The sequence below is a fragment of the Macadamia integrifolia genome, chromosome 8 (assembly GCF_013358625.1).
Source record: "Macadamia integrifolia cultivar HAES 741 chromosome 8, SCU_Mint_v3, whole genome shotgun sequence".
NCBI classification, from domain to species: Eukaryota; Viridiplantae; Streptophyta; class Magnoliopsida; order Proteales; family Proteaceae; genus Macadamia; species Macadamia integrifolia.
Genome location: NC_056564.1, coordinates 31,745,046 through 31,764,842, shown reverse-complemented (window position 1 = coordinate 31,764,842; position 19,797 = coordinate 31,745,046). Strand labels below are relative to the sequence as shown.

Below are 19,797 nucleotides of genomic sequence, written 5' to 3'. Positions count from 1 at the left end.
TCTCTCTCTCTCTCTCTCTCTCTCTCTCTCTCTCTCTCTCTCTCTCTTCTTGCTTTTTCTTCAACGTTGTTCCTTATTTCTACAGCCGCCATCATTATCATCTCTCTCTCTCTCTCTCTCTCAAAATAGGATGAGATAAGAAAAAAATCAATATAATTATTTTCAGGCACTGAACATATGAGAGACTTGGCCACACATATCCAAAAACCATGTTTACATATTAATCATCAGGGAAAGGATTTGGATAGTAAAACTTGCAGATATGGCAAAAGACAAATTTGAATTTATAAAGTAAACAAAGCTATTGAATATCTAGAATTTTATTATTACTTATTGGGTAGATATTATTAACCTATGAGAATTTACCATAAATGCAAATCTTTACTGAAATTGGTAAACAAAACTTCAATTAGATTGGAAAGCGGTGAAAAATGAAGAAGAAAGAAGGAACAACCTTGAAGAAGAAGCAATAAGAGAGAGAAAGAGAGGATCGAGATTTCTAAGCGGAATGAAAGGAGGAGTCCACTTATATTGGGATTTTTATTATTTATTTATTTAAATATTAATAATATTAAATAAAGTTGTAACCGTTTACAACTCTGTTAGCAGGATTAACATATTTAACACGTGTCAATCATATCACTTACGTGAACATTCACCGAGCTCTGAACGTTCTGCATTCCTATTTTTCTGCACGTACCGCGACCATTTTGCCAAAAAAAAAAAGGGTTTTCTTATCGTACAACCCTACCACGTGTTCAAATTTGCCGCTGAAACGAGGTCGGAGAAGGCGATGTTGCGCGCCACGACCAACGCCTCCGAAATGCTTTGTCTTAGCTTATTCTTGAAGGAATTTTGAAGTTTTGTTTGGTCGTTATTGCTTGGCTTTGAAGAACATCCGCTCTATACGCCTTACTCTTGATCGACGCCATTCGGATTCTTCCCTTTTTTTCATCCAAGAATCAGTTTCCACCCCAAATTCTCCGGGTAAGACTAAAAAACTTAGGATTAGGGTTTTGCTAATGAAGTCCGTGGTCGAACAAACTTTTCGTGAGACCAAATTTAGGAATTCTCTATAGTAAATACAGTTAGTTGAAAACTCCGATCTCGATCTTCGTTGGTGGCTAGTCGGCTTTTGAATTTATTTGATTTGATTTGATTTGATTCGTTTCAGCAATTTCGATCTGTTTGAATGGCTATTGGGTATGGTGTTTGACGCTATGAACATTCTCTTAGTTTCAAATAAATTTGCACCTGTTTTAGACTGAATTCTAGATTGTTCGCTGTTACGATGTATTTGAACAATGTGAATTCATTTGATTGCCGTCTAACATACATCTCTTTTAGTTCTTTCAACTACTGTATTCAACTAGCTATAGAAAGCCTGCAATGCATTTTTCTGTTTCACTTGTCTGTGCTTTATAGGATTAAGTTGTACTGAAAAATTATCGGGCTAAGAACTTGTTTTTGTGAATGATATTTTGTTTGGTGAGACTTGATTGATAGCAAGTTGTTGAAATATTAACCAAATTCGAAGTGTGTGTATTTTGGGTGATGAGACATTCTTGGACATTCTGTTCGAATTAAGGATTTAATATATTTATTAATTTATTTCTACTATTTGGTTATTATTCAAACAAGGGAGTAATTTTGTTCTTCATTACAATCTTCAAAACCATTATGATATGGCGAGGAATGCCTGTTAACTAATTGTTGAGAAGTAAGAACCAAAGAATATTGTCTTCCCTGAAGTTGATCATGCCTGTTGGAAGGACTATGATATTATGAAGCACATGATAGTGGAAGTTTTATCCTCCTCGGGCCTAAAGAAAGAACCCATGCAGCCTTCCAATTTATTATAGGGAAATATGCAGCACCACCCCTTGAGGAATGGCACTTTTAACGACCCCCTACATTACCGACAATTATAACCAGACCCACTACCATCAATCTCTGTTAATTGTAAATTGAATGGACTATTTTAGCCTTTTGCCTAAAACACATACAACCCAACCCAAACTACCAAACCCTTCTACCGTGGAGACCAGAGGAGCACCGAGCGTTCATCCCTGCTAGCAAGCTACTATCCATTGCTGCAACTCACTCTGGTCACCTGAGGATGCATCAACATCTGGCAAAAGTAAGATTTCCAGTGAACAAATATTCTGACAGCATCAAAAGAAATCAACCAATTTGAGGGCTTGAGATCCTGATAAACCATTGTGTTGTGTACTGATCTCAATCCCCACTCGTTTCCCCCCTTTTTTTTTCCATTTACATTTTATTTGTTTTCTAATTTTTTTCCCTTCTCTCCATCTCTCTCCTCTTGTGTGGAAATGAAATAAAGGAGAGAGAGAGAGAGAGTGGAAAGCAAAGGGTCGGCAATTTCATTGGGCTTTTTTTTTTTTTTTTAAAACAAAAACCACAAATGACATGAGTCTTGACACAACCCTTTCTTCTTCAAGTTATTTGAGTTATGGAGAGAAATTGAGAAAGAGACAAAGTCAAGAGAGAATCAATGACGAGAGGATGCATAGGATAAGCAGCAGAGAGTAGATAGTGAGTGTGTTCTTCCTTGTGCATAATATTTTGAGGGAGAGATTGAAAGAGGGTGTGTTGGATAAGCAGTAGAGGAGTGGGCTATTGTGCTGATGTGCACTGCCAATAATAGAGCTGATGGCCATTGCTAGAGCTGCTGTGAAGTTGGGATCGGTGGTGATGGTGGTGATGCTGTGATGACCTTAGGCTGCGTTTGGTAATGTTTATGTTCTAGAAACGTGACATTTAATGTCAAAAACAGAAATTTGAGTTTCTGTGTCAAAATGTCGTTTTTTTATTTTTTTGGAACGAAGCTGGAACTACGGAACTACCTTTTGTCGTTCCGTAAATTCTTGTTTCTTTCGTTTTTTTTTTTCACTTTTTTGTTTCCAAAAAAACGAAACACACCATAAATGCACCAAACTTTATTCCGTTTTTTTGTTCCCATAGAATGAAAAACTCCAGAAACATTATTTTTAGAACATTACCAAATGCAGCCTTAGCCAGTTGAGGTGATAGTGTAGCACCAAAGTTCTGTGCTATTACTCCGGCTTGGCCACCAAGGAAGGGAACATGGAATCAATTGGATTGGGTAGCCACAACTAGGCACGAATTCTAGGAAACTCTTCATAGTCCTCCCTTTTCCAAATTGATTTACTAATTAGGTTGCAGATCCTATTATCTCTGAAAGCCCATCTCATCTTCTTCTTCTTCAACTCTTAATCCCTCAGTTAGTCAGTTGCCATCGCCGCTGTTCGGGGTTTTTGTATTATTCATGATATGTCGGACGTTGAGGAGTTAACAATGGTCGTTGGGGTTTTGGTTCTTCAATTTGAGGAAAAAGAAGAAGAGAAAGGAAAGAGAGATAATAGCTTGTTAGGCCAAGGGCATACTTGGTAGTTCACGTTTATAACGGTATTTTGATATTTAAAAAATAGGGTGATTTACAACGCCACCCCCTAGAGTATGCCACTATTAGAGAGACACTCCTTGCATAATACCAAATTATACTCAGACCCCCTGCCGTCAGTCACTATTAAGTGAGAATTTAAAATGACATTTTTACCCTTTTAAGTAAAACACATGACCCTAAGCCCCTAATTACGGGTCCCCAAGTCAGTATTCGGATGAAAAATCTTGTCTGGACCAAGGATCGCTCACTACCATGGCTATAATAATGGAAAATAGTAAAAAGAAAACAGAAAAAGCAGTGAAATTGGGTAGGGTTGAACACTTGGGCTTATAGGCAATATAACGAGTTGGGCACCCCTCTTAGCAGCATCTTGGATCGCTTTGCGTGCTTGAGCAATATTCTTCCCCTTGTCACAACTTACTGCTAGTTAGTAAAGTCCAACCTTGAATTGTAGTGCAATGGATTAGTTCCAAATCCAGAAAGGCATTGCGAACAACCCATAAAAATAAGAACAAAAAAGAAAAAGAGGAAGCTCTTCAGCACATCTATGCAAAAACCTCATTCACTCCCATAGATTAATTTTACCATAAAGTGCTAACTAAAACAAAAACACTAGCAGATGAAAGGCGGAACTTATCTCTCACCTTTGGTATTTTGGGAAGCGACAATGGAACTGAGTGAGGTGAGACTAGCATACTCTGAAGCATGAGTTAGGGCCATCATGCAATCTGACTGCGTAGCTTAAAATGGAGCAACCACTCTCGCCTCTTCTCCGTAATCATATTTGTTACTTTCTTCTTCTCCTTCGTATTCGCTGAGATTCGTTTTTCAGAGATCTATTCCGGCGATTGATCCTCACAATATGTGCAATAACCTAGTTTCAGGTTTCTTAAACTTCAGATTTTGTATCCCTTTTGTTCCAATTTTATGCATTCCAATAGATTCCTGAATCTCATTTATTCAAAGATGTTACACATTCTCAAAGATGGATTTTGCAGACTGGTAATTCATTGAACGCCCTAATATCATTGTGGAAGATGAACTTCCATCCATTCAAGTGAGCCCAGACCACAATATCCATAACCTCAATAGTGGTTCTCTCAAGCCAACCTCTTGAGTACTCAAATGCCTTTATTCTCCACACACTTGCACTGAGAATTGCAAGGAATTGGAGAGTGCGCATGCTGTAAAGTCAGAGATGGATTTGGAGAAAGGAGGGAAATCATCAGCTAAAGAGAAGATAGAGCACAATCGGTTTGGGGATGAAGAAGATGGAGCTAAGTTGTGAGGGGTTAAGAGAGGGTGTATTAGGTACTTCAGATTTTAGAAGGGTATTTTGGTATTTAGAAAAAAAATATATCTGTTGATGTCAGCATTTAAGGTATATTTCTTAACAGTGACTAAAGGCAAGGGGTCTAAGTATAATTTGGTATTATGTAGGGGTTGTCTCTCTAATAGTGGCATTCTCTAGGGGGTGGCACTGTAAATTACCCTAAAAAATATTAGTCAGTTGACATCATACCTTAACAGATATTCCCTAACAGAAATTGACAGTAGGGGGTCTTGTTATAATTGTTAGTAATGTAAGGGGTGTTTCGTTAAAAGTGGCATTCCTCAGTGGGTGGCGCTATACATTTCCCTTTATTATAATTGGTTTCATTTGACCAAACAAGAAAAACAAGTTATCAATTTTTTAAATTTCAATTGTCATTATTTAACATAAGCAGCATTGATTTGTCATCTTCCTTGCTCAGGGTACGATTTTCCATGTTACTATGGTTCATGGATTTCCCTGTGAATTCAGAGTTTTTTTTTTTTTTTAGATGTTGGTATCTACACGACATGCTTTTTTTTGGGGGGGGGTGAATTACTCGACATGGTTCAGTAGTGATTGGAAGCAAAAGTCAATTCCGAAAGCAACTTCATTTAGAATTTGCTATGAATTGACTCCCTTTAGCTGAGATGTTCATCATTCATGGGGAACTTGGCTTTGCAAGAAGGGATCCATGTTATTTACATAGTAGTAGAGGGGTTATATGCCTATAATGGATAGTTTCATTGGTATCTTTGTGAAGCTTAAAGGCCTATTTATTTTCCCTAAGATTGTAGTTTTTGAGCCAACCAATGGGTGATTTTATGTACCTCAAGATTGTAAGTTTGATTTTCAAAGAATTGAGGATTTCAATTGCTGGATCTATCTCTAGTAATGATTGTGGATTAGATATGAGTGAAATTTTATCTTTGAGAATGCATTAACAGAAGAATTTATTTCTTATCATGGTGGTGGGATGATGAGGTCCAGACAACCATTAAGACTAAGAAAGCTTGTTTTAAGACCTGTCAAAGGACTAAAGAAGTATATTGTTACCAGACAAAGCTGAGAAGACTGTGAGGATAGCATGGCCAAAGAAATATGAGAAGCTTTATCATAATTTGAACACTAAGGGGGGATGCTATCTATAAGATAGCTAAAATTAGAGAAAGGATGAGTAGAGATTTTGACCATGTGAAATATATTAAGATCTAGGATGGTAGGCTCCTATTAAGAGATGAGGGCATTATGAAGAAATGGAAAATGTACTTTTTTGACCTCCTAGATGGAAACACCTTGGGTAGGAGTGGCCTGGAAGAATACATTACGCATCAAGACACCATATGCTCTAGATATATATGAAAGTTTGTAGTGGCCGAAGTTAAAGAAGCATTGAGAAAGATGAAAGTAGGCAAAATAATAGGCCCTGATGAAGTCCCAATTGAGGTGTCGAAGAACTTAGGACAATGTGGGGTATCTTGGTTAACCAACATTTTTAACAAGATTTTGCACACAAACTGATGTAGGGGGATGTACCAATCGCAAGGAAAATGCTAGATGATTGGAAGAGAACCACTATAGTTCCGATCTACAAGAATAAAGGTGATATCCAAAGTTGTAATAACTATAGAGGCATAAAACTAATTAGTCATAAGGGTACTTTAGGAATAAGTTTGTTATATTCTTGTCTCTTATTGTATTTTCTATTTTTCCCTTTTACCTCCCTAAGGAGGTGTATGTAATTCCTTTCATCTTGTTAGTGAAGTAATATATATATATATATATATATGTGGTAGAGAAACATTCTACTTTCTCTCTTGTTCTCTTTTCTCCTTCAACCTTCTTCTCTCATCACTCCTTCAACCACCATTCTAACTATACTCTGAAATGGAGGGAGAAGGTCATCGAAAATCCACTTGAGAAGAGAAACTACTATCTCGGAGAACCAATTTTGTTTTGTGCTAGATAGATCCACGACATAAGCTATTTACTTACTCAGGAGGCTCATGGAAAAGTTTGGAGCCGACAAGAATGATCTCATATGGTCTTTATTAACCTAGAAAAAGCCTATGGCAGAGTCTTAGAGAGCTAATATGGCATACTAAAGAAGAGATGGGCATCAAGTAAGTATATAGATATAATTAAAGATATGTATGAGGACGCAGTGACTAGCGTGAGAACCATGGGAGGGCAAAGTAGTGAATTCCCAATTACAATTGAACTATATCAAGGATCTACTTTAACCCTTATTTCTTTGCGCTTACCATAGATGATTTAACCAGGAACATTCAAGACAAAGTACCATGGTGTATGCTTTTTGCTGATGATATTGTTTTGGTAGAGGAGACAAAAGATGGGATCAACTTTAAGTTGGAGCTATGGAGATCAACCTTGGAAACAAGAGGGTTTAAACTAAGTAGAACGAAGACGGAGTATATGACTAATAGTCAGGTGGATGGCATGGTGAAGATTGAGGAGAGAGAGGTACTGAAAAGTGATCATTCTAGGTATTTGGGGTCAATCTAATGTAGAACGAGGATTGACAAGCAACCTAATCTCAACTGCAAGATTTTATAATCAAAGAACAACCAGATACCAACCAACACAGACCAATAAATCAGACCAGCAGAATATAAAAGCAAACCAGCAGGCTGTCGATCTCAATAACCAGTACTACTTAGGACAGATCAATATCGGCCAAGTAGGAATAAACCAGGGGCTGATAAGGATCCTCTATAGCCCAATCAATAATAAAATATCCCAGGGAAGTACAGAAATCATAAGGGCACAGACTGCACAGTAACTCCTATCGGTTTCAGTACTTGCTTGAAAATCTCACTAAAAGACAAAAAGAAAGAGATTTTCTATAACTCAACAATCAAAGCATAGAAGGGGCTCAGATAGGGATCGAGTTCCTCCTTAGGTGAGGGGAACCTTTGGTTGAAACATCAGCCAAAACCGATAAAGGGATAGGCCTGGGAAGAATCTAAAATTCCTTCACAAGGGCCTCTATCGCTGGATAGAACTGATAAAAGGATTGATCTAAATACCTGTGACGGCAAACCAGCACTTGAACACCTTGAATACCTTAGAAAAGAAAAGAAGAATACTTGAAGAAGATCCTCCTGGGCTTCCCACCGCAAGGAGTCGAATGGATCACACACCAATCCCTTCTCTTTGATCAAACACGAAGAAACCTCACAAGGAGAAGCAGTGACAGCAGCATATAAGTGTTCACAAAAATCATGGGCTATAATGAGAGCCCTCCTCTTTATTTATAATATTGATTGGGGGGGGGGGGGTTTACAACTTTAGAAACTAAAATACGTGCTAAAACTGAATTGAAAGCTTACAATCTTCTAGTTGCTAAAACTGGAAATAGAAACTAGGAATTAAAGAGTACTGAAATTAGAAACTAACTATACTGAAATTAGAAGCTAATTTACCCCATCAAAGCAAATCGTGGGCCTTAGTACTAGGCTTGGTCGACCCCTCTCTTCTTCTTCCTTGAATATGTCTTCAATGCTGCATCACAATCCTAAATAAAGAAGGTGATATAGAGGATGATGTTTCAGAGAGGACTAAAGTAAGATGGATGAAGTGGAGAGATGCGTTTAGCTGTTGTGTGACCGACGTATTCCTTCAAAGCTTAAAAGAAAATTATGTGCAGCTAGACTAGGAAGGATAAAGTCAGGATTGATCATATTAGAGCTTAGTAGGGAATTGAGCCGATTTATGGTAAGATCCTAGAAAGCCGTTTGAGGTGGTATGGCCATGTTCAATGGAGGCCTGGGGATGGCCCAGTAAAGGGGAGTGATCTTATTCAAATTGAAGGAACTAAAAGAGCTAGGGGTAAGACTAAAATGACCATAGGATAAGTAATGAGGAAAAACATGTATAGTTATCCCAAGTATGACCTCAAATAGATCTGATTGGAGGACAAGAATCTATGTAGCCGACCCCATTTAAGTGAGTTTTTACTATTTTGTTGTATTGTGTTCTTTCCTTTTTACGGCTTCTTATCTTTTGCTGTCTTTGTTCGGATCCATGTAGCCAACCCCATTCAGTTGGGATAAGGCTGAGTTGTTGTTGTTGTTGTTGTGAGGGATTTGGAAAAGTGAGAAAACAAAATTTCGTGCGAAAAGTTCATGTGATTCCATATTTGAATGCAAGATAACACCTCTGCTAAAGAATTTAAAACCTGCATTTTCTGTCTTGGATTAGCTGGATTTATTGGTTTATCAATTGTCACACAAGGAAATTGTAAGGCTATGAACTATGAAGTAACTTCTACTGGCCAGTGCAGCTAATACAGAGATATTTTTCTGTGCAGATCTACAGGTTTGTCGACCAAGGTCAATTTCTTTCAAATACTCAGACAACTTTATCAATTTAGACTTCTGAAGGTACTTGTGATTTTTGAACATCAGTTGGTTATTACATTTCCTTCTCTTTTCAGTGAAAGATAACCCCTGCACTCTGTGTATCTTTCCATAGAAAAAGAACTTGATGATTGTTCCCTTCCTATTGACAAATGGAATGTTTCGAACATTGGTTTTGGAAACAAAACAGCTGGCAAGCCGTTCAGGCCTGGTTGTTGGCAGTTCTAACATTCTGACTAATAGTTTAAATGGTTAAATTGGTTAGCAGCAGTTAATCTAATAGAAATGATATTTCTGTTAGATTTAAGTTTTCCAAGAGAACAAGCTGCAATATGGTGGTTAAGTGTTTATGTAATATGTGTGGCTTTCAGGTCTGAGGTTCAAACTTTTTTTAAATCACTTCTGAAGAAATTTTTTTATATACATAATTAATTGCCACATATCCTCTTCGAATAGGATGGTCCATTAAACATGCAATGGTTCTAAGTTCTAACCTTGGGGTGGACCATTCAGGCACATTAATCGACAGTCTATAGATCAAAATTGTTGCTTAAGTTTTCATGGTATTCGATCTGTTGTGATTCAACTCATCATGTCCGTGTTTATGCTTGTTAGAGATTGCCCTTGATCATGGAAACTGAAGAACCTAAAAATGGAGAATCAAGCATGTCTTTAATGGTGAGGATCCCGCAATCTACAAGAATATTATAGTTTGTTTTTCTTGAATAATTTGACTTTAACTATTTATATGCTTCTGTGCCTACTTATTTATTCATGACAAAGCCCAAATGGATTTTGCCCTTTCTGGAATATGTATGGAGAAGATTTAAGAGATAGTGGGTTCTTTTTGATGCGGATCCGGGTTCCAAGAGATTGAAATCGGATCGCTTAGGGCCCACTTGGCACAATTGTACAGTTTATGAGGTCTTCTTCAACTAAGTCACAATGGAACTCAAGACCAGCGGCAGCCAGTCATCTTCAACTCGACCCAGATTTGTAAACAAGGTCCTAGTGCATGGAAGATCACATGCAGGTTTGGCACATCACTAGCACTGTCGGTTCCATTTCTCACAGATGCCAAACAAGAGCTTAGATTAGATATTCCAAATCTGAAATTTCTCCTGGCGATAAACAGAGACCAGATCTGCACTCAATCGGCTCACACAACAGGATCAAAGCTTTGGGGTTATTGTTATTGGGTTTGAGTCACCTCCATGGTAGCTTCCATCGACCCAAAACTCTGATTCAATCTGTCACAGAATAGGGGGTCAGCAAGCTCCTTTGTTGACGTTGATCTATCGCCCAGCAGAGACAGGAAACAGTAACCAACAAAAATAAAATGGGTAATAAAAAGTGGGAGATAAGTAGGGATGACAGGAAGGAGAAGAGATGGAAGAGAGTGATGGGAAAGAAAGGAGATCAAGGGAGTAAGAAGATTATGAAACTCACAGCATCTATGGTTTCAGCCAAGCAATAAGCTGTCATTCAATTTCTTCAAAATCTCAAGTCTAACGATTGAGTTCATCCATTACATGACTAATATAAAGAAAAAAAATCAAACAATTAATGGAAACTACTTGAAAATGGAAACTATTCTAAAATTAGAAGCTAGCTAATTTCATAGGAAATTATTTCTAAAACAAAATAAAATCAAATCAAAAGATTTTTTTTTTCTAAGTCGATCGTGCAACTGCATCACTTTTTCTTTGTTTAATGCATGCCGTATTGTGTCAGTTACCTGTGGCTGCACCTTTATCCTTATCCTGAATTTAAATGGCTCCTCTACGTCCAATAGAACTCAAAAAAGCGACGATCTTAAGTTTGAAGAAGTCTACTATGTATGCATGTCTGTGTTATATTTTATTTCTTAATTGAAGATTGTGATAATGAGGGGTTGTGCATTCTTTTGCTTTAGCTCTTGAAGCAAAGTGTTCACTACCGTTTCACCTCAAAGCTCAAACTATTAGGAAAGGGCAGCGTCAATGTATACATCAACACTCTTCCGCACGTGCAGGCCATAATCCCATGGTCCTTGCATGTGGAGCCCATGCGACATTTGCTTCAAGTGGCATAAAGGGAGAAGAAATGTAGGGAGAAGAAATGTTGGGAGAACTCTTCGCGTCAAAATCATCTGCAGTGAGGCGGTGAGGTGCGGTGAGGTGCAGTGAGCATCCAACGGCTGGCGTGCATGGCCGGGCCCTCCCAGTTGTTGGATGCTCACTGTACCTCACCGCTCACTGCAGACAATTTGGATTCGAACTCTTCCGATGCACTTCCCAAGAATCGAACACTTGACCTCCTTGCTCTGATACCATGTTTGCTACCGTTTCACCCAAAAGCTCGAATTGTTAGGAAAGGGCAACGTCGATGTATACATTATAATACAAAGATTAAGCTTAAGAGATTGCAGTATGAATCTCTGTTTTTGTATGTTAATTGTCACTTTTTTCTGGATTTTGATGAGGAAGGGGATGAATTGTTATTCCTTGTACGTTATCTACAGACCATCGTCTTGATTTGGTGGTGCTACTACTTCTGGAAGGCTTGGAAAGCTTTGGAGGAAGATAAATCCCTTGTTGAAATTTGGCTTGTGGATATGGCTTGAACCTCATTTTCTCTTTTCTAACTCATTTCAACTAAAAGAAAAGGATTTGCAGTGTGATTACACTATAATTCTTAGCATTCTTTTACCTTCTATTGGTGTGGCCGTTTGGGGAAATTAATTTTTTTTTCTTAACTGCCAAAAAAATTCTTCAGCTGCTTTTACCTACATTTGAGCTGTTGTGATGTAGATCAAGTCCTCCCTTAACTTGGGTTATCTTTTCAGCTTATTTAGGTTCTATGTTACTACAATCGAGCAGCATAGTTCGGTGGTATTTTCCCAGATTGTGTGGGAGTTCTTGGGTCTCTTGAAACCCAAAATTGTGGGGGTATTTTTCTTGCCTTTATTAGTACTTTGGACAGCAAGCAATAAGGGCAATCTTCAAGCTACCGATTGGAGAATTCTAGAGCTTTCTTGTCTTCACTCGCTTGGGCAGCAAGCTTACCAAAGGGAATCAGATGGAGACTTTTCTAGAAGATTTTGTTAGATTTATTTCCTATTTGTTTTATTTCATTTTTGGTTGATTCTTCTTGTACAAAGGAGATCTCTTTCGGAGACTTCCTTTAGTTCTAGTTTCCCCTTCTAGTTTGTTTCCTTTTCTTTGTTCAGTTCATTTTCTATTTTACTTCTTTCCTTTTATTAGGGAAGCCTTTTTCCTATATAATGTAATTACCGATAAGAGGTCCCCCACAATTTGAAGCAATGAAGAATGTTTGTTTACAAACTGTGGGCTGTGACTTGTGAGATGCAGTCGAGGTGAGAGGCTCAACCCATTGTCCCTTTCTTCTTTCCCCTTCTTTTCCCTCCATCGATTTCCCTTCTTTCTCCTTTTTATCTTCATTGTTTTTTTATGGGTTCCAAGCTCTGTCCGATAGTTGATTATAAGCTTTTGAAGACCAACATCAGTCTCTGTTGGTGCTGTTGTGTTCAAAGACCTGTGTCAGCCTGAAGGAATACTTTTTGGGAAGCAGTAGACCTCCCTAAATTCCTTGAACCAGCAGCTGGTTGAGCCCCTGTTTTGAAGACATATTGGGCTCCCCGAGGAAGCCATTCAACCCTCGCTGCTTGGTCAGCAGAGGCCTACTTCTCAAGTTTTTGAAAGTTTCCTTTTTCATGACCTAAATCAAGAACCTTCAGATCTCAGCCATCAGCCTTCAGCCTTCAGCCTTCAGTTTAGGCCATAACTTTGAAGGTTATTTAAGGCTGCCAGAAGCCACCTTCGACCAGGAGTTCACCCTTCCTGGGCTTCCTACTGTGTGAGTTATTGTAATTCTCTGATTTGACCTAAATCTCCCTGATTAATATCAAGGTATTACTGGAGGTTTGGTTCATATTATTAGAACTTGTTTCTGATTGATATTTAAGTCCTAATATTTTATGAATGTTAGATGGCTTATCATCACATTGGTTGATGAACGTTTCCTCTATTCTGCCCTAGCCGATAGGGTTATTCTTCCTTATTCAGTTACTGTTTTGGGACTGCCAATGTGTGGATTTCAGTACCAGTGTTGGAGTTGTTCGATCCTAATTGGGTTTGGTTGTTCATACTCAATCTTACATTATGTTGTCACTGTTTCAGGCACGCAATGGTGCTTTGGGAAATGAGGGGCTCATCCCTCAGCTATTTACTTCTATGCCAGCACTCAACGAAGCTGCTTCTTATCTTGTACAAACGACTTCGTATTTTACTAGCTGTTTCACTGATTTTTCTGGTGAGTTCTTTCTGTACACATCACTATATGATTCCTTCCATTCCTTCTTGCTTGAACGTTCATATGGACTATCCCCTCCCCCTGAATTTCATGAAAAAATAAAGTAAAGAATCCACCTCTCAGACTAGTGGTCTAAGATGTGGTATCATGGCCTGGGAAACCTTTTCCTTGTTTTGTAAGTGTTAACATAAGTACTCAGACTTTGATAATTTTTTGCATTATAAACTTTTGTTTTTTTAGTTAATGCTTATTGAGATCAGCCGGGCTGGAATTTGTCTATCATTTGAAAATTTCATTTCAGTAGTCTTGTCCTTATTCCTCCAAGTTCGATAATTTCAAATTTGATAAGGTCACTAGGAAAACTTTTGTTTGTTTTCCTGGATTTCATTTTGGGTGAATAATAAATACATTAAAACTATACACTTGTCCACATGCATCTTATATATTTATTTATCCACTCTATACAAACTATACGCTTGTACACATGCATCGAAACAAACATTCCATGTTTTAGCCCTCCCCACACCCCCCCCCCAAAAATGGTAAAAAGGTGTCGTCGTAATTTCTCAATACAACCTCCTCTTGTTTGCTCCAAAAGATGTTCCTTTACGTTCTTTGCATGAACCACCATCTTATACCTCTCTGTTCATATCTGCAATTGTTTCCATGAGGTGCCATCATTCTCTTTCAACTCGGAAATTTGTAACTTCACAGTGAAGTTACTATGGTATAGAAATACCTCTATTAATAAATTTGTGGGAATTTAGTAGGTCAATTTAGCTTTAAGTATTGCCATATGTGCAGAGTTAATCAACAATATTTGTGGCTTGTGGAATATGATGGCTTAGGTTGATCTTTGGCCCATACACAACTATTTTAAATTTAAATCCATGCACTAGATCAACCAAGAAATCTATCAAATAGTTAGGTTTTCTTTCTCAAGGCATCAATGGCCATGCTTTGTCAATCTGATATTGATTTTCCCTCAAAATTCAATTTTCCCTTGTTCATTTCTGAATTTTTTTAAGAGATCAGTCGTATACTTTGTTGTTAATTTCGAGCCCTTACCTCCTTGCATTTGTTATAGATGGTTGACTTTGCATTTTCTGGATGAAATACAATGCAATGTTCTGTTTGATGATGGTATAATTTTGATCTGTGATTGGGTATGTGGACTTGCTTTAGTGTACTGATGTCAACCTGATATGTTATTAGTACCAACTCCTCATACTACCCTTGATGCTGATGGAGTAATGACTTTCTCTTTCTGTAATGTAAAATTTTGTTGTTCTCTTAACAATACTCCTTTTCTTTTCCAACAAACATATATAAATGATATATTCTAAGGAATCTTACTTGTAAGAAACTTTAAAAATATTATGAGTTAAACGATGCTTTGAGTCACCAGGGCAGGGTACACTAGTACTCTGTGTCTCTCTCTCCTCTTCACAATTCACATGCAAATATGAAATGACCTCTATAACGCCCCAAACTCAAGTAACAGGTATGGTGCTGCCCACACGGGCAATGATCTAAAATGATCACTAAATCTTTCACCAATAACTCATAAGCTTTGTCACCACTGCTACAACATAATTTATTATTGTATTTATATCTATTATTTATGATTTAAAACTCAGTATTTCAATTAAATGAATCCTCTAATTGTAAATTCCAATAAAATATACATCTCTAACATAGTCTTAAAAAGTAAGCAACATTTGCACAACTGGCTCTCCCTCTGAGACAGGTCACACCTCTAGTGATCTGTGGGAAATAAATAATGGGATGAGCTATACAGCCTAGTAAGACAGAACATGGCACAACCACATATAATACAAAAATACAGCTATCCAGAAATTTTTTCAAATACATGCATAATATTTCCATGATATAAAAACATGATAAGTTCAAATGTTCACAAAACGTTGTGAACATAAATAGCATGTCACCTCACAGGGTAGTTTCTTGACTTTAGTTTCACTTTCTCGTTCATTGGCATAAGGATAATTTACAACGCCACCCCCTGGAGAATGTCACTATTATAGAAACACTCCCTCTGTTTCACCAAATTAGACTCAGACCCCCTGCCGTTATTCTCTGTTAAAGAATATACCATATATGCTGATGTCATCTAGTATATATTTTTTAAATACCAAAATACCCTTGCTGTAGTATCTCTCTCTTCTTTCTCTTTCGTTTTTTTCCTTTTTCTGAATCTCCCCTAACTCATCGAACCACTCCTCCTCCACTGGAGATCTCACTCTCCACCTCTGTGACCCTCCAAGTGCTCCCACCATCGTCGCCTTTGACCAAATCATCTATTTTTCGATTCTGCTGCACTTCGTTTCTTGTATTGAAACCCTGATTTTGAACCCTCGGTGGGGAGTTTCAATCCTCCTTCCAAATCCTCTGTTCGGTTTCAAAGCTCGATCTGGGTGCCATGGCCGTTTCAAGTGCTCCGATCACCATGAAAGAAGTTTTAACTCTAACTCACTCTCAATTGTAACAGTTCACGACTCTCTCTCTCTCTCTCCATTTGTTAAAAAACATCTCTACTCTCAGCCAAACAAGGTGGAAGAACAGAGTAAAACCAAAAAACCATATAACAGAGACAGATCAGAAAGAAAAAAAAAATCAGATGGAAGAACAGAAAAAAATTACTCAGCTTTACTTTCATCCGAACTAAGAGGATGAATAGAGAAATCAGTTGAAGAAAATATCACATCCCTCTTTTCCCATTTTTGTTTCGTTTCTCACGCCCGAAGAACCCTAATTGGCGCCAACCACACCTCTGCTCGTTTCTGCTCTTGCTATGTTTTTTTTTTTTTCATATCTTGATTCATTTTTTCTGCTCTCGTTAGGTTTCTGGTGTTTCCAGATATTTTTTTCCCATTCTTATTTTGGTTTTCTGAAGAGAAACCGAGAGGAATGATGTTCGCATTCATTGGATTATTCCCATTCTTATTTTGGTTTTCTAAAGAGAAACGGGGAGGAATGATGTTCGCATTCATTGGGTTAATAATCCAATTCCACTTGAGCATCTTTCATATTTTCTGGAAAAGAATATGCCTAAAGATTTGAGTCATAAAGAGATGTTAAAATGGGAAAAGAAGATAATTGAAATAGTAAAGTGTTACGAGTTATATGTAAATATAGTGTGTGGCTTTAATGTAAATGATCAGAAAAATGCTGGTAGAAATAATTCAAAGATGTGGTATGAAGGAAAGTCTCTGGCGGTCATGGCGCCTACGACGGTGATATTCAGCCCATTGAATTTATCCCTGCTGTGAGATTTGACATTTTTAAGGAACCTGCAATGGTTTTCCTTCTTAAAGCATGTCTGTTGGACTGATTTTGTGTGTCCGAAGCACCGGAAGTAGAGAATTCTTCTTAAAGCATGTGTGTTGGGGTGGCAGATTCGCTCGCAACAAAGACATGGGAGAGATTCCCAAACTTTCATGTTTAAACCGTGAGGAAGAAGACGAAAATGATCTTCACCATTCGTCGTTGATGTTGATGTTGATGCTGCCGCTGCTGTGATTTTCGGTGCTCTGAAAGATCACCTCTGTTTTTTATGTCTCGGTGAAGGTGAGTATAGGTAGGGGTGAAGAGGAATTGGGTTAAAACATGTCTTTTGATGACAAGGGTATATCGGTAATTTTAACTCTTCACTTAACAGTGACTAACGGTAGGGGGTCTGAGTCTAATTTGGTGAAAGAGAGGGGGTGTTCCTATAATATTGGCATTCTCCACAGGGAGGCGCTGTAAATTACCCTTGGCATAACCTTTATTTTCTTAAACATTTCCATACACACTCTTAAATATAATCATAAACCGTCACTTTAAACTTTAAAATTATGGATTCTTCCTTTAAGTCATTGGGACATACTGCCAACTGTAATCATAAATGTGAGACATCTCGTGTATCAAACAGTCACAATCCAACCTCATAACCACGAGCTAGGTGGTACCATAGTTAGCAAATTCGGATTCGGGAATTATTCGGGCGGAGAATTATTCAGAATAATTCGATTGATTAATTTAAGGATTCGGTCAAAAAAGCTTATTGGGTTTTTTTTTTTTTTTAAATTGTTTTTTATTGTTTTTTTTTTTTTTNTGGCTCCCAAGGGGTGATGGGTCTAGGTCGAGGGCCAATCTCCTTCTCCACCCAACTGGGTAAACAGTTTGGCAACAAATTCTCTTACTGCCTCATGGATTACACCTTATCCCCACCTCCGACGAGCTATTTAGTGATCGGAGAATCACCGGAGTCGATCACTAAGAAGAAGATGAGATACACGCCATTGCTGACCAACCCTCTCTCCCCAAACTTATACTATGTGGGGATAAAGAGCGTTAGCGTCAACGGAGTAACATTGCGGATCAACCCCTCCGTTTGGACCATAAATCAAGAGGGTTATGGTGGCACCATAATCGATTCTGGGACAACATTAACCTTCTTGGCAGAGCCGGCTTATCGACATATTCTGAAGGCGTTTAATAAGAGGGTGAGGTTACCAAGAGCAGAGGACCCAAGAGGAATCTTGGATCTCTGCGTAAATGTGTCGGGCGTGGCGAATGAGAGGCTGCCCAGATTGGAATTCAAGCTCAGTGGTGGGTCTCTATTTTCGCCGCCGGTGAGTAACTACTTCATAGATACGGCGAACCAGGTGAAGTGCTTGGCTCTGCGAAGCGTGGACACGCAGGCAGGTGGGATTTCGGTGATAGGGAACCTAATGCAACAAGGGTTCATGTTGGAGTTCGACAGGGACAAGTCAAGGCTCGGGTTTTCTCGGCATGGGTGCGCCCTACAATAAACCCGCACAATAAACGAGTCAGTGAGGTTGTTTGGAGTTTGTACGCTGACTCAGTGAGTGAGTTCTGGAGTTGTGGGCGTGTTGTAATTTTTTTCCATTTTTCGGTTTAAAAGAAAGGGAGTTATGAATTTTTCTTAATGTATTATAATAATATTATATCATGCTTCTTTGGATTCTAAAATTGACAGAGAAAAAGAAGGGGAAAATTGAGTTAGTCTTTGCTGTATTTTCACGTGAATCTGAATATCTGATAGGGAAAGGGAGATTGATGTTGGTGTCACCTTTGGGACTCAAGGTCTTCTTCATGGGCTGATGATGCCTGATGGGCTCCCAAACATTCTCATGTTTCTCGTTCGGTGGATCCTTCTAAAATTATTGGTATGATCTATGATGTACATGGTGGGACATGAGCTGCCAATCTGGGCTCAATTTATTAATGCCAGATTTTGTCAATTAGCTCATGTTGACTGGCCCTTTTGTTCCAAATCCAATTTTGGCTTTGTGTTGGATTTAAAATCTTAGGTTTTGTTTGGTATGTATTCTTGGAATGTATTTTGGATCAAGAATGTGTTCTGGATTGTTAATACATTTTATTCTCAAATCCTTGGAACGCGATCAAGAATGTAGTTTGTTCTTGAATGTGATTGATTTCCCATTCAGCGTTCTCATTTTGCGCTCAAGCCTCAAGTAGCCCCTCCTGCTAAGGATGTGAATTTGAAACCGAAACTGTTGATCGAAACCAAACCAAGCCATTTACTCGAAAACTGCAAAATCATTTAGTAAACGGTTCAGTTCTGGTTTTAAGTTTAAGACCGATTAGTTAAATGGATTGGGTCGGTTTTAATTGTTTAACCCGTTGGTTTTAAACAGAATTGACACTGTGAAAATCGAAACATTTAAACTGTCAAAACCATTCCGATTAACCCGTATAATGATTAAATATTTGGTTATTTTAACGAAACATAATAGTTTAATTTAAGGAATAATTAAGGACCATAGAGGTTGTCCAACAGTCTATTCAATAATTTACTCCTTTTTTTTTTTCTTTTCTTTTGCTAATGACGGGTATCCAGGCCGTCGGCCTGACTAGTCCCGTGGGCCCGTACTGACCCCACAATCGCATGGACCAAGTCATACCAAGGTTAAATGAGAACCATTCAACTTTCACTGAAAGCAGTGAAGAGCACTAAACACCCCTGTGTGAGTGGCCCAAGGTGTGCCTAGTGGGAGTCGAACTCAGGACGTCTGAGTCTACTGCTCGTACCAAGTTTGTTGCTCACCAACTGCGCTACCCCCTTGGGTTAAAGTCCTTACTGGTTATGACCCAGTCCATGTGGTTGTGGGTCAATATGGGCCTGCGAGACTACTCAGGCCGAAGGCTTGGATATTCCTCATTAGAAAAAAAAAAAAAAAAAATCTTACTTATTCAATGCCTCATTTAATTTGATACAAGATTGAAATGTTTATCAACAAAAGCAAATTTTAGTAAGCATGTGAATAAACTAGCAAACCGATTAC

General features: G+C 38.3%; 2 protein-coding genes across 8 annotated transcripts in view; both read left to right on the top strand.

Moving 5' to 3' along the window:
- The window catches only part of LOC122086545, a 38,148-nt gene that overhangs the window by 1,614 nt on the left and 16,737 nt on the right, over positions 1-19,797 (top strand). The window contains exons 1-5 of one of the 7 annotated variants that reach the window (XM_042655453.1): positions 777-987; positions 9,097-9,169; positions 9,761-9,823; positions 9,929-10,660; positions 13,327-13,459. In XM_042655453.1, coding sequence (XP_042511387.1) covers positions 13,381-13,459 — 79 coding nt within the window. In that variant the 5' untranslated portion in view covers positions 777-987; positions 9,097-9,169; positions 9,761-9,823; positions 9,929-10,660; positions 13,327-13,380. Of the gene's footprint in view, positions 1-776; positions 988-1,078; positions 1,204-9,096; positions 9,170-9,760; positions 9,824-9,928; positions 10,661-13,326; positions 13,460-19,797 lie in introns of those variants that run through there. The other 6 variants (XM_042655450.1, XM_042655448.1, XM_042655451.1 and 3 more) reach the window with 6 other exon arrangements.
- LOC122087234 (aspartyl protease family protein 2-like) lies at positions 17,578-18,460 on the top strand (the record flags this gene model as incomplete). Its single annotated transcript, XM_042656299.1, has 1 exon — positions 17,578-18,460. A coding segment is annotated over one exon (702 nt), but the record flags the coding sequence as incomplete, so codon positions are not given.